Source organism: Gossypium hirsutum, chromosome D10, assembly GCF_007990345.1.
Source record: "Gossypium hirsutum isolate 1008001.06 chromosome D10, Gossypium_hirsutum_v2.1, whole genome shotgun sequence".
Lineage (NCBI taxonomy): Eukaryota > Viridiplantae > Streptophyta > Magnoliopsida > Malvales > Malvaceae > Gossypium > Gossypium hirsutum.
The window spans coordinates 21,742,634-21,765,456 of NC_053446.1; the positions used below are offsets into that span (position 1 = coordinate 21,742,634).

Sequence of the window (22,823 nt, forward strand, 5' to 3'; positions counted from 1 at the left end):
AAGTTTTTTGTGTTGAGCGTAGCCGCATGGAACCTCTTTACGTAGTCTTAAAGAGACCAACCCTCTCGTTGCTTTACTAACATCAGTCCCATAGGTGTGTTCATGATTTCTCGATGGGCCCTGAACCTTCCTAAGAACATTTGCCCCAGTTGCGAGAAGTTGAAAACTGAGCCTTGAGAGAGGGAGAGATACCAGTCATTGGCACTTGTTTTCAACGTTGTAGAGAAGGCCTTGCATTTGGTTGCGTCTGATGCACCCAACACGTTCATATAGTCATTATACTACATCAAATAGGCTCGTGAGTCCCTTCTTCTTTCAAACATATCATTAGGTACCTTGAAATCGCGGGACAAGCCTATTGCCACAATTTCAGAAGCTAGTGGGTTAAAGCAGAATAACCAATCCATGTCTCATGACTGAAGGTGTAAAGCTCTCACGTCACGATAAAACTCGTCCATCTCATTTAGCCACTCCTTCATCTAGGTACTCGAGGCTTCATATTAGGTGTTGGCTTTTTTTTGGGACCCGTAGTTGTCACCATGTGCCTTTCTGCGTAGTTCCTCATTCTGCCTTAGTAACTCTTGCTGAAAGGCTTGTTGCTCTACAAACTGTGCTTCTTGTGCAGCCATCTGTTCCCTTATGAACTTCATCTGCTTTTGGAGGGCCAGGAACTGTGGTGGGGGTGGTTCTTGGTTGAGGGAAGAGGGCATTCCCTGGCCCAAGGAAAGATTAAGGTCCAGCAAAGGGGACGACCATCGGTAGATCGCATTGTCAAGGTTTTCGGGTCTATCAGTGAATCAAGCGGTGAACAAGTTTGTCTCATCATGTCGGGGGTCAGAACCCGACATTTCTACTTGACCGAGAGAAAGGATAAAAGGAAAAGTCTCATTTGGGTGAGTCATTTGTTTTTTTTTTGGTGAAGAGAACTGAATCAAACTGGAGAAAATCTACTAGTCAGAAGTACTCTAAGTTCACCTCATCAATTGTTAAGTAACATTTTTCTTGTATCGTATTAAGGGAAACGTCGAGGGTATTTATACATGTTCTTACTGCTACTATTACAGCTTACAATTGGGTCCACTATTTTGTCTCGGTCTTGGGGCCAATGGTACTAACATTCCCTGTACCCAGTGCTAACATTGCCTGGGTATCCCTTGGCTTATTGGACGCGTGTCTGCGGAGCACGCGATCCTTTCTGATCCTGGGATTGACTCCTCTAGCGAGCCTCATATCTACTAGTCATGAGCGGCGATTCCTTGCAGGGCTCGCGACCTCATTCCTGCAGGGCTTACGCGATCTCTCCTTGCGAGCTTCCCTTGCGAGCTATCTTTGGGAACATCTAACATTCCAGCGGATCCCCAGCGAACTATACTTATAGGCAAACATTCTTCTTTCGGGTCGAGTCTATCCAGGTCAGAGATTCGAATCCTATTGGGTCATTTAAGCTGGCGGTTCCCAAATCCTAACAAGTATCAAGATCATCCGGCCCTACCATGTTCACCAAAACTCAACGTATTGTAGATGAAACTCATATATTAGTTTTTTAAAAAAAACTCTAGGAAATAATTTATTGAGTTTTATCAAACGGCACAAATGTTATTGTAACAAAAAGAAAAACCATGAATTTAAAGTTCATATTTCTTCTAATTTAAGGGTTTGTACAGTTTGAATAGAAGTAGGTATTATATTATTTAAGGAAAAACCTCTAGAGAATGATTTATGTTTTCCAGAAGTTTAGTTGGAAATGCCATTAATACAATATGTAACATTGCCTACATGTTCGTGACCACAATAAGTACTAGCATTTGTTTTTGCGACAGATTTGATGACCTTTCTTTCCATCATGAAATCACTGCTACTAAATGTATTTTCTTTGCATTTAGACAGCCATAAGGTCCACACAACAGAAATCATTTACAAAGCTCTTTCAATTGCATTGCACTGGAGAGAGAGAGATGGCCTCAATGGACTCCCCCAACTCACCTCCAAACTGCTCATCTTTTACAATAAGAGAAACAACTCATCACAAAAAGATGGCTTCATTAGACCCTTCAAACTCTCCCCCAAACCACTCTTTTGCACTAAGAGACGCCACAGCTCAATGCTTCTTGAGAAGCCTCTCCACCAAAGAAGCCTCCTTCAATGGTTTCCATTGCTCTCCACCTCGTTACAGCACTCCTTCTCTGCACACTTCTCCTTTATCCTGACCTCTCCGCACTTTCAACCCCAATTCTTCAAACCACAACATAAGCCTTGATGCTTCCTATAAATGCCTATCTTCGGTCCTTAAAAAAGATGGCCAGATTTTATCCATAGCTATCTCGAATGGTATCATTTACACTGGTTCCGATACAAACTTGATACGTATTTGGAAGTTGCCTGAGTTTTCGGAGTGTGGAGTGTTAAAGACTAAAGCATCTACGGTTGTTGCTCTTGCGGTATCCCATGAAAGGGTTTTTGCAGCCTATGGTGATACCAAGATTCGGGTGTGGCGAAGAACATGGGATGGTACACTGAAGCATATCAAGTTGGCAACAATTCCCCGGATCAGCGGCTATGTCCGGAGCTACATTTCCAGTAAAGATAAAATGGTAATGTTCTATAGCTAGCTGTTCATCTTGCGCTATGCATTTATGATATTTATTTGTTTTAGCAATTTTAAGCTAAGTTGCTTTTACTCTGACGTCGAACACGTGTGTGTAATACTTTGGGAATGGGAAATGAGCCTTCAGAGACCCTCCAAGCACATAAAAATCTTATAAAATTCGAATATATTCGTGTCAGATTTATACCCGTATCCAAGATGCATTCGAGTTCTACTAAAGTAGAATTGTTGTGGGGGTAACCGACCGGTGAGTTTTGGTTGAAAATGAGGAACATGGCTAATAATGAACATGAAGGGTTCTTTATGATAGGGAGAGTGAATGCTTAGCAAGCATATGGGGGAGCAGAGAAAGTAAATGGGGTCCCTTTTAGATTCAACTCTCAACTACTATCTGCCTAAGTTGATTTTAGAAATATCAAGCTTTCTGCATTAAATGTGATGCACTGAAATTTCCAATCTAAAGTTTCTTTTCTTGCTATAAACATGTAATGTGATGGGCATACTGCATAAAATTGAATAATGGATTGGAAAAGAGTGTACATTCAATGGATTGGAAAAGAGTGTACCTTCATTGATCTTATATGTGAACGTTGTTAGGAACTTTGATTGACCGAGAAAAGGAAGAATGATATGGAAGAAGGGCGAGGGGGGAGGGGATATCATGTCACAGTTTCACACCTTTGACACACAATTTATTGGCTATAGATATTGGTTATCTTCTTTATGACCTTAAATTGCACTAACTTTCTCAAAATTTGGTTAAGTTATTATAGCAAGTAATATTAGGTTAGGGCATTTCACTGATGAAAACGTAGTCACCAACTTCTAATTTATACTGCAGAAACAGACATCGTTGTCAATTCTCTCTCTAAATAAATGTTCACAGAGAGATATGGTTGGGAAGATTGAAATGAAAATCAGCTAGCTTTCGAGTTTCAATCTATGCTTACTTCGATTTTTTATTTTCTTTTTAATTATTCGTGTTTGACACTTATGTTCAAAGATGAATATGGTGAGTTCTTAAATAAGGAAATTAGAGTTGCATGAGTAATTAATGTATGAACGGTTCCAGAAATTGATATTTTGCTCCCTCCCTTTACTGTTTATAGCATTTGTGATTTTTACATTATTTAGGTATACTTTGCATATGATTTTATTACAAATTTGACAGACATTGATCAATTGGTTTGCAGACGAGGCATATGGGGCCAATAACATCATTGGCAATCAATATATCAGATAACATCCTATACTCAGCATCTGTTGATAAAACCGTGAAAGTTTGGAGAATATCAGACCTCAAATGCATTGAGAATATCCCTGCACATTCCGAACCCATCAACGCCATCGTGGTGGCCGACGATGGAATACTCTACACCGCCTCCGATGACGCCACCGTCAGAGTTTGGCGGCGCAATTTTTGCTGAGGTGAATGGCCACATTCACTCATGGTAACCTTACCAGCCAAATGCTCACCCGTCAAAACTCTAACACTAACCGCAGACGGGGGAGTCTTATACGGTGGCTGCACCGACGGGTATGTACATTACTGGCTGAAAGGCTGGGCATCGGGCCAACTGCAATACGGTGGTGCGCTCCAAGGTCACACTCATGCAGTCATGTGTTTAGCCAGTGTGTCTAACTATGTAATCAGTGGGTCAGCAGACTCATCTAGCAGGGTGTGGAGCAGGGAACATGATGGTCAACATGTATGTCTAGCCGTTTTGGTTGGGCACAGGGGACCCATCAGATGTGTGACAGCATTTTTGGGACATGCAGGGGAGGAGGTTGAAGATGGTTGCACCATCTGCACCGGGAGCCTTGATGGAGTCCTCAAGGTGTGGCGTGTAAGTCGTACAAAAAGGGGCAGTGGAGGATTTGTAAAAAATGATTATTTTGAGTTAGATTAGGGAGTTTAAATCATTTGGTTGGGTTCCCACTAACGTACAGTGTAATTGTTAATCATATCCTGGTCAAAAAAAAAAAATTGTTAATCATATATATGACTCCTGCAATTTTGTCTGTCTACTTTATACCCACAAAAATATTTTATACCAGCAATTATATTTATAACTCAAATTTGAATGAATGTGGAACGCCTATTAACTTGGGTAAAAAAAGGTAAAGATTTGTTTGATTAAATTTTGGGTAAAAAATATGATTAAGGTAGAACATTTTGATAATTAAACCTATTAAATATAATCTTAATTAAAATTAAACCGAAAATAATTGAACCCATCCTAATTTATTCCATATTCCGTAGGTTTGGTTCATTGTTTTTAAACTTAAAAAATTAAATTTGTATAGCATTTTTTTTCCGAAGTCTTAGCAAAAGCTAGCCTCCAAACTTTTAAAGTTCGAGTTTGAGTTTCATCATATACAATTATAACATGTGGTCTTCCTCTCACCTTATGGTTTTGCCCAATTCTTCATTTATTGTTTATGGTTCCAACTTGTCTTTTATATTATCTTTTTTTTAAATATAATTATTTTTTAAAATAAAAAATAATTATTATCCAAATCAATCCAATACTAACAAAATCGAAATTTTGTTAATATTAGAATGTAGAGGTGTTCATGGGCCGGACGGCCTGGCCCAGTCCGATGGCTCGCTCGAAATATAAGAAGGTTCGGGTAAAAATATAGGCCCGAAATATGGGTTTGAACAAAAAATGAGGCCCATTTAAAAAACGGGTCGGGCCTCGGGCACCATTTTTTTGGCCCGGGCCCGGGCCGGCCTGGCCTAGCCCGAATATAACAAATTTTTTTATTTTTTATTTTTTTATTATTAAAATACTTTTAAAATACTTTTTTAAAAAAAATTTTATTTTTAAAATAAATTTTTTATGTTTATTAAAAAATAGGCCGGGCTGGGCTAGGGCTTAGAAATTTTTTCCCGGGCCGGGCTTGGACAAAATTTCAGGCCCATATTTCAGGCCAAACCGGGCCCAAACCTAGGATGCAGGCTGAAATTTTTCTAGGCCCAACCTGAACCTGACCCGGCCCGGCCCATGAGCACCTCTATTAGAATGAAATGGCCTAATAAGCTTAAAATCTTATTAGACCCAATGTCTCAACCCAAGTTATTGGGCCTATGGAGTTAATTTTTCCTTTTTCTATTGTCTCTTCCAATTTCGCCGTATCTTTCACTTTGGAGACTCACAACTGAGGGTAACTTCGCGGCATCATAGGTGAGTCACTCATGCATCTCTAGACCATTGGCTACTCTACTCTTTATTCATTTGTAGACCATTGGTTCAGCCATTGCCGCTTCGTTGCTACCGGTGTTATCCCTTTTTCCTTGATTTTTTTTGGCTATTATATCTGTTTGGGTTGAATAAATTGAATTAGTTGAGTTTTGGTTTTCCTTTTTCGAACTTTCAGCTCTTTGTAGTGAAATTTCAAATCCCTCTCAAAGGTTGTATTTTTTTTATCCTCTTCCTCTTTTCTTCAAACTTGTATGGTTTCCAAGGATCTTTATCTTTTATAAAATTTCAATATTTTCATGTTTTAGGATTCGACTGAGTTGTTGTCTTTGTTCACTTGTGAGTAAATATGTAGCTAGACCTTTTGATTAAATACAGAAACTTCATTTCTTAATTGCAATCTGAAACAGGAACAGAAGTGTGCCTTGAATTATTATGGATTCATTTCTTTTTTCCGTTTACTAAGGAGTATATTCTAAATTTTATGGAAATTTTTGGCAAAAAACAAAGGGTGTAATTCTTTTGTTATTGGCTGTATTGCTATTTAGAAAGAAACAAAAATGGGTTAAACATATAATTACTTAATAATTTGTTTATGTTTCGAAAATGCAGATGGCATTGCGAGGAGTTTGGCAACTTAAAAAACTGATAGTAAGCTATTGTGATTGGGGAGGGAGTAGCAGGGGCATCAGGTATGATTCAACCTTTCTTGTTTTCCACTTGTTAAATTTTATATAAACCCCTCGAGTATTATCTTCTTAACTTTCTGGCTAATATTAATTTTTGTAAATTTGCTTGGCACCTCTTGAGTGAAGTACTTTTCTGAATTTCAATGTTTGTTGCATTTCTCTTTTCTGAACATTGCAATGTGTTTTTCTCGTCTTTGTTTGCCTAATAAAGCAGGTCCCTTTTTGTTAAATGTTTTCTTGATTTTTGGCCTAGAGTTTGTGCTAAGATTTGCATTTCAATTTTAGGTATCATCCTTGTTTACACTGTGAAGACTCGTATCTATAAATAAATTAAACTATCGAACCACTTCTGAGTATACTTAGGCTGGCTAATTTGCTAATAATGAATGAATTTGCTTCTACACCGTTATATCAAGCTAGTATTAAGCTTCGTGTCACTTTCATCTGCACATTATGTGATGGTTTGATAGTTGATGATATTATGGATGATCTGAATCGAGTTTTAGGTGATTAAATATATGATCACCAAAGTTGTGGGATTTCATAGATTAAGCAGGATATCATGGATGATGATGGATTGCATCTTGAGACAGGCTGCTTTCTTTAATATTTGTACAACTACATTTGAATGCTTAGCACTTCGGGTTACATTAGGGTACTCAAGTCATCTCTACATGTGTATGCCCCGATAGTCACTGCTACCTGGTGAAAGAGTAGTGAAAATTTGAACTTTGCTGTTAATCGTCCATTGAAGTATTTTGGGACCAAAATAAAAAGAAAGAGAAGCACTTTTCCCACCCTTTTCTTTTGTCTTGTGACTGAGGCTATTCTGGGCCTTGCTGGAGAGGGAATTGGCTTTAGGAATTCTTGTAAATAATATGTTGCAGGGATGGTAAGATCTAATGGACTGCTTTTGCTAGTCGTTATCACATGAATAAGGTTTTTTAATGACTTAATAATACAATACTGAGATGCCTTTCAAGTAAGGTAAATAACAAGGCCATAGGATGGTTTGTTAACATTTGGTTTCGACTCATGCCATGGTAGTCTCAAGTTCAACTGTTATAATTAATAATAACGAGAAGCATGTACAAATATGGTTCCTCTCCTTTAAATGGATGCTGAATTCTTCAAAATCACTCTCAATTTCATGGTAATTTTGACATTGGTATGCCAGGGCATTTATGGAGTCGGAGTTACCGACTTTTAAAGAGAAAAACCCTCAGCTCGAGGTGGTTACTGAGCTCATTCGTGGGCAGCATCCACATTTGAAGGGCTTTTACAGTAAGTTATTCTTGGATGAGTTTTAGACAATGCATACACGCATGCATTGGTTTTTAGCCATATCTATATGAACATGCATGTTTTTCTCTCAAAATCATTTCAGCCGTTTAAAACATATATCTTGCCAATTTCTCAGAGAACAAAAACGAGCGGGTGGTATGCGTGAAGAATATGACTCCTGAAGATATCCTTCTTTATGCAACCAGACTAAGAAACGCATTGGGAAGAAAGGTGGTGAAATTGAAGACAAGGCATGTAACCAAACACCCCAGTGTGCAAGGTACATGGGCAACTGATGTGAAATTTTGAGACACAATAGTACAGGTTGTTCAAAATTTTGTCAGTATGTTTCTTTGTTGTTCTATTTAGCCATGAAGGCAACTTTGCCGAAACATTCCCCTCGTTGGAGGTAAATGAAACTGTTGTGTAATGGACAAAGCCTAATGATGTCGTAATAGATGATTGGACCCAAATATTTAATAATTTTTTTTACTTTTGATTTTTTCCTGCTCCACTAATTTACTCATGAAGTGATTGTTTAATGCTGATGCATCCTTGTTTGACAAAAATTAATCTGAAGCTGGAAGTTTTTTTTTCTCAAAGAATCTATCGGAGCGATTATAGAACTATAGGCCCATTAAAAGGTAGATGTTAGTTACGAATTTTAAAGTTGCTCTATACTCAGAGTGAGAATTGAACCTTCAACTACTGATTAAGATAGGAGAGACTGAAAGAAAAATCTATAACACTATGTTTGGCAGTAGGAAAAGAGGTAGAGAATTACCAAAGAATTACCAAAGAGGCGGAGAAAGTGGATTTTTTTTCAAAATTTAGTCTATCCTAATGGAAAAGAAGCTCTCTCTTCCTCACTCTCATTTACTAAGTAAAATCCCATTCCCTCCCCTCCTTTACTCTTTTAAGTCCGGAATTTTCAGTTCTTTTATTTCAGATTTTCATTTCAGAATAGGAGAGCAACCAGTAGAGCAGGGCAGAGGCAGAGAAGAGAACCCAACCCCCTGCCTTTAATTTAATTTTACTTTTATTTTTTCTCTTGTTTTATTATTTTAGATTTTTGGGCTAAATACTTTGGGCCGGTTTCAAGTTGTTTGGGCTGAAAAATGTTTTTTTGGTTTCGGGCTAGGATATACCTGGACCAGAAAATAAAAATACCCAGTCAATTTTTTACCGGTTCACGGATGAACCGATTTCTCTCTCATTGCAGACCAGTGAGCAGGCCAGTTTTCAGTCCTACCAACTGATCCAGTTTCAAAAACCATGCCTTAGCCTTAGCATAAAGGAACTTATCACAAAAGACAAGGACGAATCCAAGTAAAACAATAGATTTCAGAAAGAACTGTAATGTGATAAATGATAGTTAAAATATAACATAAACCAAATGAGTAACTAAACTAAATTCATAGAAAAAAAAACATTAATAAAAAGCAAATCCGTAAAACCCTACAGAAGCTAGGACAGGACCAGCCAGCATTCATCCAACAAGTCTTTCGACAAAAAAAAAACTCTAGATATGATAGGTTTAAGCAGCAGCCTGAGCAGCAAGCCTCTTCCTCGCTTCCTCAATGATCGACAACTTGATACCCTTGCCCTTGGGAAGCGAAATCCATGGCTTTGTTCCTTTACCGATTGTGAAGACATTGCCTAGACGAGTTGCAAACTCGTGTCCAGCAGCATCTTGTACATGGATTGTCTCGAAGCTACCCTTATGCTTCTCCCTGTTCTTAATCACTCCAACACGTCCCCTGTTCCTTCCACCAGTGACCATGACAACATTCCCAACATCAAACTTGATGAAATCAACAATTTTGTTGCTCTCTAAGTCAAGCTTGATGGTGTCGTTGGCTTTGATCAAAGGGTCTGGGTAACGGATTGTGCGTCCATCGTAGGTATTCAGGTATGGAATACCCTTCTGGCCAAATTGGACAGACCTAACTTTGCAGAGCTTAAACTGCGGAGTATGAATTCAACAAAACTATGTCAAATCATTAAAAGACAACAACAGGGTAAAAGTCGATAATGAATATCGAACAGTAACATAAAACATCACAAGCTAATGTCCCATTAATACAAACCTTAGTCTCATCACCAGTGATGGCATGAAGGCGGAAACGACCTTTAGTGTCATAAAGGAGACGGAAGTCCTCATTTGTCTTGGGAATTGACACAACATCTGGTAGTAAGAAACAAGGGACAGTTAAGAGCCATGAATTTCAGCCAAAAGATTCAGTGAGTGAAGTACATGGTACCAGTAATAACCCATGAATTTCAAAACCTAGGATAAAATAGTGAACCCTGGACCAGTGCAAAATACTTTTAGCTACTTAGTCAGACTCAAATGTGAGTGACTTACAAGTATGCCTCTAACAAAAGTATGTTCAGTATTTCCAAATTTTACATGTATTTGGGAGATCTTATCCCCAAACCCATGCCCGGATATATGCATCAATACAGGTATTTCAAGAAAAATGCAGAGGAAAAGCAACAGTGACTTTTACCAAGACATGCAGAGATCTGAGATACTAGAGCCCACTTTATATGACTTCATAATATGAATAAAAATACAAGTACTTTAATTGATTCACAATGGCAAGTCCCACATACCCATAAAACCTGCAGGGTAGGTCTTATCAGTCCTAACCTTCCCATCTACCATAACATGCCTTTGCATAAGAATAGCAATCACTTCTCTGTATGTCAAAGCATACTTCAGTCTGTTTCGCAGAATAAGAATAAGTGGCAAACATTCCCTCGACTTGTGGGGTCCAGACGATGGCTTGGGCGCCTGCATTAACAAATACAATGAATACAAAATTAAAATGAAGCAGCATCGAACTGGTAAGGAAGCCAAAAGAAAGCTCGGGAAAACAACATACGAATGCACCACCAAGCTTGTCGAGCATCCAATGCCTGGGGGCATTGAGCCTCTTCAAGTGTTTCTTCAACCCTCTAGCCTGTAAGAAGAAAACTTTAAATAAAGCCAAAATTTATATTGTTTAAAGCACAAGAGTTTTCACATTAAAAACAATACATGGACCCAAATTTAAAACAAAGGAGAGTTAACACATTCAAAAAACTCAATTATAAACCAATTATCAAAGAAACCCAAACCATTTTAAAACTACCATAACACGAAAACAACAACAAACATTTGATCTAACATTCCAATTTCAGCAACTAAACTTCTTATTTCTCCATCACATGTAAAACAATATTTAGAAGTATAAAGCTGCTATTGTCATACAACAGTAATAAGATATTGACCAGACAAAAATCAAATATAATTTTGTAAATAACCCCAAAAATACCCAGAAGCCAAAATCAGCGTTATAAAAACAAAAGAAACACTTTTTTTTCAATTTTTCATAGAAAGATGTACAAAGTATATAATGATTCAACAAACTCATCAAACAAATCTTAAAAGAAAATTTAAAGCAAACAGCAGGAAATATGAGAACTGAATTAATAAGTAAAGAGTGGGAACAAATCCAAGTGAGCGATTTGAGGTTCAAAAAAAGAGGAAGAAGCTAACCATGTTGGAGGAAGCGGCTGTTTCCGCTGAAAGTTGTTCTTTCTTAAGAAAATACGAGCAAGAGGGAGACAAAACCCTAGCTTTGTTTTAACTTTTATATGGGCTTATTGAGGGTTTAAATCGACTTGATTTTAACGGGTCGGATCAAAGCCCAACTTTTCTAAAAGAAAATTTGCAAGTAAAAAAAAATTTATCTGCAATATTTATATTTAATAATTTCTTATTAAAGTTAATTGAGTCTTAACTCAGTTGACATCAATATTGTTACCAATGCAGGAGGATATGGGTTCGAGTGCGCTGAAGCGCGTTATCCTCTTATTTAAGGGTTGGTGAGGGTTTATTGGTAGTTCTAAGCATTTTATTAAAAAACAAATACTAGAAAATGTGATGCTACACTCGTATGAAAGGAAGTAAATATATAAAAAAAATTTGATTAACATAATAAATTTATAATTAGTTATAAAAAATATTTTAATTATTATTAAATATAATTATAAATTACATTATGCATAATATATTTTTAATTAATATATGTAAGTTTTTTTTAAAGTTACACCTACAATTATAATTATAAATTAGAATAAATATAAATTAAGAATAGCAATAAACATACCATTAAGATAGAGCGTAATTGGATGTAAAATTGTTGTTTAAAAACCATTATGAATCATAGTTATATATATAATAATAATTTTTAGGTAAATTACACTATTAGTCATTAAATTATAGGTTAAGTTTTCATTTTGGTCTCTTAACTAAAAAAAAATTATAATTTGATCATTGAACTATTTGTAAGTTTTTATTTAAGTCATTGATCTATTAAAAAGTTTTTATTAAGTCACTAAGTTGTTAAGTTTTTTTTTTAAAGTTTCACCAGCGAGTTCTAAGCAATGCTTCGGCAATCGATACGATTGATCAGTACCCATTGACAAGTAGAAGAACATACCTTAGATCTAAATCGATCTGACAATCAATGTTGGAGATTGGAAAAAAGTTGTTTGAATTTTGATTTGTAGATTCATAACATCTAAAATTGTTTCATGAAAAAAATTGAATTGTAAAAGAAAAGGGAAAAGAGAGCTTTCAATTAGTGTAGGTAATGCGAAAAAGAAAGTCATATAGTATCGATTTTAACGGCCAAGACTTAAATGAAAACTTTTGAATACTTCAGTGATCAAATTGTAACTTTTTTAGTTAAGTGACCAAAACAAAAACTTACTCATAGTTTAATAACTAATGGTGTAATTTACCATTTTTATGTAAGTACATATTAAATATTTGAACTTCAATTTAATCATAAAGTTAATTTTAAAATGAGTCCTTTTTATTTTTTTATTTTAATCAATTTCTTTCCGAATTGAGCTTTTAACTAATTAATTTTTATATACAAACAATTTAATGAATTTATATCAAAGTTAATATATAACTTATTGTAATACCCCTAACCCGTCTCCGTTGCCAGATTATGGTTACAGAGTATTACTGTACAATCGGAAACATTTAAACATCATAACATTTAATAACTTAAATATATCATGAACCGATCAGTCACATACATTTCGTCCCTAAATCGAGCCATCAAGGCCCTAAAATAGTTTAAAAACAATTCGAGACTAATTTGAAACAAAACGGAAAGTTAGGGAAAAAGTAGCAAAAATTGGAAACAGGGGTCACACGGTCGTGAGACATAGCCTCAGGCCGTGTAATTTTCGACCAAGAGACACACGACTGTGTCCCAGCCCATGTCTTCACCCGTGTAACTCAATGAGTAAGGTCTCATGTCAGTTTGCCAGGCTGTGTGCTAGTGTAACCCCCTTAACCCGTCTCCGTCACCGAATTAGGGTTACAGAGTATTACTGAACAATTAGAAACATTTTACACTATACCATTCAATACTATAAACACATAATAAATCTTTCATACACATGCATGCCGCCCCTAAATCGAGCCCTCAAGGCTCTAAAAATAACCTAGGAACTATTTGGGACCAATTTGAAATAGTTTGGAAAGTTTAGTAAAAATATGCAAAATTTGCAAAACAGGGTCACACGGTCGTGTGGCCAAGCCGTGTGCCTCACACGATTGAGACACACGCCCGTGTCTCAGGCCATGTAACAATCGAACTAAGGACAGACGGTCGTGTCCCAACCCGTGTCCTCACCCATGTAACTCTCTAAGTAGGGTCACACGGCCGTGTAACTCACTGACTTGCACCCTAAAGAACTCATCAAATGACACACGACCGTGTCTCAGGCCGTGTGAACTCAAAATGAACCTTAAACAACAAGTTTACCATTTCAAGTACTTTGACTCTAGGTAATCCATTTACCAGCTAAAAGACCTATTCAAAGTGACATTAAACAAGCTAAAACATGCTAAATCAACAATCCTAAGTGCCTAACCAATGTATCCTCATTGACACAAGTATATACAATTTTTACAACAAAAAGAACTATCATTCAAAGTATGTTAAATCACACCATCTAACACTCAACCAATATGCCAAACATAGGCACCTCAATCACAACATTTCATTAACACATACCATATATTTGCACTAAAACATCTTCCTTAGTTCACATATCATATTAGGTTACCTACTTGTACTTAAAATCATACTTTAACATTTTACATATCAAAACAATAATAATGACATACAAGCCTATTACATGCCATATAATCCGAAATGAACGTTCCAAAAACTACCGAAAATGAGTGGATAGTGTGACTTCAGTGTCGATCCGACCGTCCAACCTTCAAAGTATCTACAAGAACAGAAAATAACACAAGTAAGCTCATTGAAGCTTAATAAGTTCAACGTGCTAAAACGATAAATCTTACCGAAGTAAGTACAACAAATTATTTAATATTAATACAACCATATGTGCTCCCTGTCATCCACAATCTCAACCAGGTGAATTGCAAATAATTTTTATATACAAATAATTTAATAAATTTATATCAAAATTAATATATAACTTATTTAAATATAAATTTGAAATATTTAATTTTAATTGAAATCAAATATATTTAATTACATAGTACTTTAATATGTAATTAAATTTTATTATTTTAAATAGAGAAATAAATAAATTAAATAGAAAATACATAGAGAAATAATAACAACGGTATAATTGTCTTGTCATTTAAAATTTGTTTAATAAGTAAATCTTAAAAGGAGGTTTACGAATTTTTTTACAAACTTTAAGGGTAGGTGAGCATATATGGGTACGCTTATTTTACACAAAAATCTAAATTGTCTTGTACCCTAAATTTCTTTTTTTAATTTTCACAATTAAGTAATTTATGCATTATTTGTAATTAGGGCATATGTAAATCTGTGTGACGAATACATATTAAAAGTAATAAAAAATGTAATTTATAACTATGGCAAACCAAAGATATGGTTAAAAAACAAATTTTATGTAAAAGGTTTTATAAAATAATAATGACTCTTTGGTTAAAATGTTAGTGTTTAAGATTTAAAATACTCGATATTTTAGGTTTAGATCTCACTATGTATATGTTTTTTTTAGATTTATTATGGGTTTAGTTTTCTTTTACAGATCTTATATAAATGTTAAAAAGATAAAACACTATATAATAATATTTAATTATTGTTTAAATTTTAAATTAGTAGTACATTCCCTGGTCGAATTGATGTTGAGTTGACTTGCAACACTCGCAACACCAATTCAACAAGCACTTAAATAATAATTAAGATTAGTAATAATGTTAAATATGCAATACATGCAAAAGTATAATAAATATATTTTTAACAAAATATAATAATTTTATTATGATTCAATAACATATATAAAAAAATAAAAACATATTTCCCCTAAATTACTCTATACTTCTTCTTTGAACTTGATAAAAAAACTAAGCGATATATTTATATTTGGCATTCATTGTAAGCTTCTTTCCTTAAACTCTCAAACACAATTTTTTTTAAATTTGTTAGGTAGCTAAGAGCTCACTTCAAACCACCTTCTTCTTCTTTTTTTATCTCTCTTCCATTTCCTTCCTTGTTAAGCTCTTGGCTCCTTCTTGAATTTTATCTCAGAATAATAAGGTCTTTCATGAAGGTTTTGATGGTGTGGTTATTCCACAGGAGTTGTCAATAGTGGTCGTGCTAGGTTTTCTTTTAGGAAGATGGTGTCTTCCCTTTTCTTTTACTTTTCTCTTTTGTTCAGCTTATTGTAAGCCCCCATCCTTTTTTGTATTATGCTTATGTAACACCCCTTACTCGAGTGAACTCAAGCAACAAATGTTAATTTAACACTAAACATACATTTACGATTTCAAACACTTTTAATAGTGAATCCAAGACTTTTTTACACTTTTAGGAATATAATTAGGTTGTTAATAAAGGTTAATTGCCTATAAAATTTGTTTCGAACCTTATTTAATTTGAATAAAAATTCTCAACTACAGGTTTGTATGTTTCGGGACCAAGGCCTATAAGTCTCGAGACATTACCATGGCACTGTAGAAGTTTAGCTTTAATGTTGTCCTGTCTCGAGACAAATGAGTGCACGTCTCAAGACAAAAGGGCTTATGTCTCGAGACATGGCTCAATTACTATAGGATTTTAGCTTCGAAGTTTGTATAACTCAAGACACACTTCACATGTCTCGAGACCTGGGACAGGAGACCTAAAAATTATGTTTTCAATCGCATCCAAATCATACCAAAATCATTCATAATCATTCCAAACACAAACCATAACTCATATACCAAATAATACCTTATATTTACTCACCAAAACACATCAAACACAAGTGTGGAAATTAATTAGTTCCCTATTTACTTACATAAACATTCACTTAGGTATATGTCATATAATTAAAAAAAATAGTGGAGATAACATACTCTTCTCCTAGCTTTTGGGATGTGAAGAGACTAATCCTCGAAAAATCCTCACTTCACGTATTTACCTATGCATTAAAAATAACGTTGTAACACCCTATTACCCGACCCGATCGTCAAGTTTGAGCTACAAAGTGTCAGATCTGTTGTCGGAGTAACTACTATAAAACTAATTTTGTTTTATTCCATTTAATAATTAATTGTAAGCATACATGCATACAATACAATAAACATTCATTTTTTGGGTTTTATACGAGCTTACGAAAGCTCTATTGCTAACCCAAGGTCGAGTTGGGACCAAATTGTAAAGAATTAAAAATACTGAGTTAACATCGCAATGTCAGGGGATTCCTCATTGCGGCACAACATACTGACTCGTTGCAATGATCAATACTCGACGTTGCGTCGTGCTATGACAACTTGGTGTCGTGGCGACGACAAACGCTCGATGCCTCGACATGACATATTGTTTCTAAATGGTATCATTTTTACACCAACAAGCTCCACCTAGAAACAAGTTCACTTCAATTACATACCATTTCAACTCAATTACACCATTCTCAAATCTACATTTCTAACACATCTTATCATTCATGCATTAGGATTCATAAAAGACATGCCAAAATGTTACATTTATGAAAATTCTTAGCAACTACCAAATTTACATATTCATTCATATATATAGATTATTACTAGGGTAATATTTTAAGCAATTTCATTAAGTACCAATCACTAGTATAGGAATTCAAATCGATTGACATTCTCAAGTTACCATTTCAAATAATGAATATTCACAAGTTCACATTTTATACCAAAACTGACTCCAGCTAGGTACATGTTGTATAACAAACAAAAAGAGACTTTACAAACAATGATGAGTCAGAGATCTCTAGCTGGGTGTTAGATTCACTGCTCGGGATCTCGGGATGTACCTATACCTACGCACGAGAAACAAACCGTACGTTGAGTGATAAAGCTCAATGATATTTCCTTGATTCAAATCAATATAACATAAGTTATAATCAATTGCATACAAATTACATGATTTCTAATGTCAACCAATACAAGTACATCATATACCAAATCTCATCCAATACATCAATATATACATATGCCACAATTATACCAAATGCTCTATATGAATCACCTATACATTATGTTAGCTCTAGTTTTTCAAGTATTTTGATATAACAAAAAGAATATTAAAAATCCCTACTTAAATTTGCAAAAATTATTTATAAGTCCTGAAAATTATTTTTAAAGTGTTAGATAAAATAAACTTTTAAAAAAGCAAAAATGTAAGAAGGAATCAATGAGATGTCCAATCACTTCACCCACATCATCAATGGTCTCAAAGCCCTTAAGAAGATCTATCCCAACAAGGAGATGGTGAAGAAGATGTTGAATAGTCCCCCAACGTTTTGGGAAGCTAAAGTGACGGCAATAGAAGAATTAAAGGATTTCAACTCACTCTCCCTTGATGAGCTCATTAGTTCCTTGTTGACATATGAAATGAAGATCAATCACAATGCACAAGAAATCAAAGAATCTCCAAAAAAGTGGGAGTTGCCTTCAAATCAACAACTTGTAAGAAGAATGAAGACTCTAGTAATGATGAGGAGGAGGAGGAGATGACTATGTTTGCAAAGAAATTCAAAAAATTCATGAAGTTCAACAAAGCCAAAAGATTCCTAAAAAGAAACATCATCGAGGGTGGACCAAGCAAGAAGGAAAAGGACTCAATCATTTGCTATGAGTGCAAAAAGCTGGGTCACATTAAATTTGATTGCCCATAATTAAAGAAGAAAGGGGCATTAAAACAAAAGAAAAAATTCGTGATGGCAACTTGGAGCGATTGCGATTTATCCGATAGTGATGAGGACAATGAAGTTGCCAACCTATGTTTTATAGCTATTGAAGAACCAAAGGTAATCCTAAATTCTAGTGAATTAAATTAATATACATTTGAAGAATTACAATATGCCTTTGATGAGTTAGCTATAGATTTTGAGACTATTAACTCCAAATATAAGAAAATGATTTCAAAATTAAAGGAGGAAAATAAGTCTCTAATCATAGCTAAAGAGGAAATAAAAAAGAAATTTAATGATATGCAAACTCAAATTGATTATTTGATTTTAAAGAATAAGAACTTGGATAATTCCTTTTTTATGTTCCATATAGGGCAACAAAAACTAATATGCTTGAATCTCAAATAGCCTTATTTGACAAGAGTGGCTTAGGTTTTGTAAAATTACAAAGAGAAAGAAAATTTAAAATTTTCTTTGAGAAACCAAGCTATATTTATGATGCCTCACTCTCATGCACACATTGTCACAAAAAGTGGCATGATAGACAAGTATGTTCTCTAAGGAAGCTCACATCTAGGAGCAAATTCACTAAAAGTGTGTGGATTCCAAAAGAATTAAACACATCTCAAAATGATGATGATTTAAAGAAGTGGATTCCTAAGGGAACAAAAATTGTTAAGACTAATGCTAATGAACCCAAGAAAGTTTGGGTACCAAAATCCAAAGTTTAACTTTGTGCTTGTAGAAGGAAGAACATTACTTCAAGACAAGCAACTCTAAGAAGAACTCATGGTACCTTGATAGTGGATGCTCTAGACCCATGATCGATAACAATAGTCATTTCATGGAACTAATGCCAAAGAATGGAGGAGAAGTTACATTTGGTGATATTTTACGAATTGACTATCGGGTTAGCTAGATTAAGCTCAAACGATTACAGAAACATAGAAATCATTAAAAAAAAGAGGTGAAAATGGACTTACATGCATGCACTCTAGCTAAACCGAAACTTTAAAGTCTTCAACGGTGTTATTTTTTCTTATTTTCTATTTTTGGTGGCTCTAGGTTAGAGAAGATGATAGTTTGTTTATTATTTTTCTATAACTTATGCTTATTTTTAACTTAATTACTATATAACGCTTAATGATTTCATTCAACTAACAAATTTCCTAGCCATTAACCGTACATTTATACTACAAAAGGTATATTTTCCTTTTAAATCCATTCACTTATAACAACTAAACCATTTAATCCATAAAATTCCATAGCGATTAGGTTTTACATTTTTTACGATTTAGTCATTTTCAATTAATTAACTATCCGAACATTAAAATTTTTGAACAGAACCTTCACATACTAAAATAATAACTCCGTAAATATTTAATAAAAATATTTACGAGCTCAATTTATAGAAACAAGATTCTGATCCCTCATTTTCTAAAACCACTTGACTTTAAGGGCCTACCACTTGAACCTAATTATTCGTTCAATTAACAAAATCATTAAATCAAACTTCAAAGTAATTCTATAACATTTACGAACTCATTTGTCAAATTTGTGTCCTCGAAACCACCATTTCTGACACCACTGAAAAATGGGTTGTTACACAACCTATCGTATGGCATGCCAACTATATTCAACTTTGCCCGAACAGTTAATAAGGTAACTAATTTTTCGATTATATTATATAACTCAATTAAAATTCTATCAATCTTAATTTATTATCAATTTATCATTTCATCAAGTCATATAACATATCTCGACTCAATTTCATACGAAACACCATAAATCATTAAGCTACACTACTTTTCATTTTATACAATTTAGTCCTTTATCTCGATAATCAATCACAATCATATTAGTTTAATTCAAACAACCGTTTTATATGAATCATACTATGCAAAACATCATAAATATGCAACAATTAAATTGATCTGAATCATAGATTTACAAACTAATAGCTTGCGTCACTCATTGTCGACTCTCGTTTTTCCTTTCCCTCTCGACGATTCTTTGTCGTCTTTAGGTACGAATAATAATTTTACAATAACACAATATCACATTCCATACCAAATCACAATATACGAAGTCATACATATTTTTCAATTTATTTAATTTAGTCCTTAAACCCGGGACAATCATAAATTTTGATCTAGACCTTCAGATTAAAATTTGATTTCACATATATTCATTAGGGACTTTCTACTTTCTAATCCTACCAAAATTTCATAACAATTTTGCATTTTATTCTATTTGGTCCCTAATGTACGAAACTATCAATTACGCTTTACAATTTAGTGCTTTTCAAAATCTAAGCTTAATTTCTATCAATTTCACACTTAATTCTTCAAAAAATCAACAATGGAAGTGTAACACCCCCTACCCATATTCTTTGTCAGAATAAGGTACGAGGCATTATCGAAGTTTACCGAATTAATTTTTCTGTTATTACGAGTTAATTACTATTCATTTACCGAAACATGTCATAATGTCCTTTAAATGGGTCCCCAAAGCCCAAAACATACTTCTATTATAATTATACCATTTAGCATATTCATCACTCTTTACTTTAATACATATTCATTAAACAAGTTTTGGCATTTATATAATCATCAAACTATATACATGCCATATAAATCAAAAAGGAAATTTACAAAAGCAACCGGAGATAATCTGGATAGTGTGATCCTCAGTGTTGATCCGATCCTCCGTATATTTTCACGTCAATTTACATGAGACATTGACTACACTCAAGTAAGTTTATAGAAACTTAGTAAGTTCATAGACATAAAACATAAATCTTACCAAACATTCATACACTTATACATTATACACCATTACTAAGTTCACCTGTCAACCACAATCATTGGTGAGTCCCCTTGTATAAACTCACTACCACTTATCCATTTACTATAATTCTTTTGGGCCCATTTATCACTTGCCATCCTTAATCAAATTAGGGAACGGTTACGGAAAATTGAGTACTTCACTTCCACTTTGCCATAGTATAACTATGGTATTGCATATGATCACTTATCACTTTCCGAAGTCACAGCCCTGCCACGATCTTACACAGATCACATTTATCACTTGTCACTTGTCACTGATCAGATAAATGTAGCGAAAGCTACCACTTATCACTTGTCACTTGTCACTGATCAGATAAGTGTAGCTAAAGCTACCACTTATCACTTGTCACTGATCAAAAGTACTCAAATCCGACGTTCGGCTCAATTTGATCATTTATTCGGTTTTCTTATTGTTATTTTATTCTCAATCCATCAACAAATATATACATCATACACTCTATCATTCATGAAATTAACATTTAATCATTAAATTTCAGCCATATGAACTTACTTGCAGTAAAAATATGAAAAACCAGCTTAAAGAATACCCTTTTATGGTGTTTTTACTGATGAGAATGCAGAAAAATAAAGAGAAGTCTAGATAATTCCACTTCAATCCTAGCTTTATTAAGTAAATTTTGTAATATTTCAATTTTGCCATTAATTCTCCTTATTTTCTTGTTGATTTTGTACCTTTGCCGTCCAGCCCAAATAGACCTTGGGTCTATTTGCCTTTTAAGCCCTCTTTTTTTATCATCTAAGCTATTTAATTATTTCCCATAATTTTACATTTACTACAATTTAGTCCTTTTTGTTCAATTAACTATCAGAACTTTAAAATTTCTTGACGAAACTTTAATACTAACTTTTTAACACTCCATAAATATTTATAAAAATATTTATGGCTAGGTTTAAAATCTTCGAGGTCTCGATACCTTATTTTTTATTTTAATTATTTTAATATTTATTTCTAGTACACTATTCACTATTTCAAATAATTTTCCTAACTTCACATTTAACTTATTCTCACTAAATTAATAATATTTTCTACTCACTTGTCAAATTTAGTGACCTCGAATCACCTTTCCGACACCACTGAAAATTCAGGCCATTATAGGAAGCTTTCTAAAACTTTAACAATTTCAAAAAATCGTACATGGGCTAACTAAATCAAGTTCTCGTGTCTTCAAATTTATAAAATTATAAGAAAAGGACTTAATTGCATTTCCTAATTGATGGTGGGTTGTCAAACCTTAAAAGTGGTTTTTCTCTTTTCTCTTCAATGGACAATCAGTTAAGGAGGAAGGATGAAGATGAGAAGTTCTCTTTCCTTTCACTTATCATCTTATTTATAAGATGATTAAAGGTTAATTAATTTAATAAATCTTAATTACTTAACATAATTTAGTTTAAATTTTACTTAATGGATTTTGTCTTTACCGTCCACTATCTCATATTTGCCAAGGATTTAATTACAATTTTATACATTTGGCTAATTGCAATTTAATTCCCCAAGCCATTTCCTAATTGAAAAATCTATAACAATCGAACTTTTACAATTTATTCCCTGAGTCTTAATTAGCTATAATTTTGACTAAATTACTTATCCAATTTCAATTCATCTATATAATAACTTTTTAATATCCCAAATTAATATTTGCAGACTCAATTTATGGAAAGGAGGTCCCAAAACTGCATTTTTTGACACCATTAGAAACTAGGTCATTACAAATGGAGTAAACTTGTGAAAGGTTAGTAAATACAATGAGAATGAAACTTATGTAACGGCCTGTTTTCAGTGAAATAGGAACAGTGGCTTCGTGACCACAACTTTGAGGTCGTAAAATTTATTTTAATATTATTTTAATATCTACAGCATGTTAGAATTATGGTATTAATTTTGTTAAGAAATTTTACCGTTTGTATGCTCAATTTGTGAAAAGGCACTAAATCGCGTAAA

The 22,823-nt window shown here is 34.1% G+C and overlaps 2 protein-coding genes and 1 pseudogene across 3 annotated transcripts; 2 read left to right on the top strand and 1 right to left on the bottom strand.

Annotated features, from left to right (window-relative positions):
- The first annotated feature begins 1,705 nt into the window (after positions 1 to 1,705).
- Positions 1,706 to 4,604, top strand: LOC107915195 (protein JINGUBANG-like; annotated as a pseudogene).
- Positions 4,605 to 5,658: 1,054 nt separating this feature from the next.
- Positions 5,659 to 8,276, top strand: LOC107914614 (54S ribosomal protein L51, mitochondrial). 2 transcript variants are annotated; one of them, XM_016843567.2, is made up of 4 exons: positions 5,659 to 5,796; positions 6,424 to 6,503; positions 7,678 to 7,784; positions 7,921 to 8,276. In XM_016843567.2, exons 2-4 carry the CDS (start codon positions 6,424 to 6,426, stop codon positions 8,091 to 8,093), a joined length of 360 nt encoding a protein of 119 aa, XP_016699056.1. In that variant the 5' UTR covers positions 5,659 to 5,796; the 3' UTR covers positions 8,094 to 8,276. The 2 variants fall into 2 exon arrangements, with proteins under 2 accessions (XP_016699056.1, XP_016699057.1); XM_016843568.2 differs by lacking the exon at positions 5,659 to 5,796 and adding an exon at positions 5,804 to 6,023.
- Positions 8,277 to 9,106: 830 nt separating this feature from the next.
- On the bottom strand, positions 9,107 to 11,463 carry LOC107914616 (40S ribosomal protein S4-like). The gene is made up of 5 exons (XM_016843569.2): positions 11,332 to 11,463; positions 10,676 to 10,753; positions 10,404 to 10,584; positions 9,875 to 9,972; positions 9,107 to 9,750 (listed from the first exon to the last, which is right to left on the bottom strand). Exons 1-5 carry the CDS (start codon positions 11,332 to 11,334, stop codon positions 9,322 to 9,324), a joined length of 789 nt encoding a protein of 262 aa, XP_016699058.1. The 5' UTR covers positions 11,335 to 11,463; the 3' UTR covers positions 9,107 to 9,321.
- Positions 11,464 to 22,823: the final 11,360 nt, after the last annotated feature.

Coding starts and splice junctions, on each gene's coding strand:
- LOC107914614 (XM_016843567.2), top strand. CDS start 6,424: ATGGCATTGCGAGGAGTTTGGCAACTTAAAAAACTGATAGTAAGCTAT. Junction 6,504..7,677: donor GGGAGTAGCAGGGGCATCAG/GTATGATTCAAC, acceptor TTGGTATGCCAG/GGCATTTATGGAGTCGGAGT. Junction 7,785..7,920: donor ACATTTGAAGGGCTTTTACA/GTAAGTTATTCT, acceptor CCAATTTCTCAG/AGAACAAAAACGAGCGGGTG.
- LOC107914616 (XM_016843569.2), bottom strand. Junction 10,585..10,675: donor ACAAGCTTGGTGGTGCATTC/GTATGTTGTTTT, acceptor TTGTTAATGCAG/GCGCCCAAGCCATCGTCTGG. Junction 9,973..10,403: donor CTACCCTGCAGGTTTTATGG/GTATGTGGGACT, acceptor TCTTACTACCAG/ATGTTGTGTCAATTCCCAAG.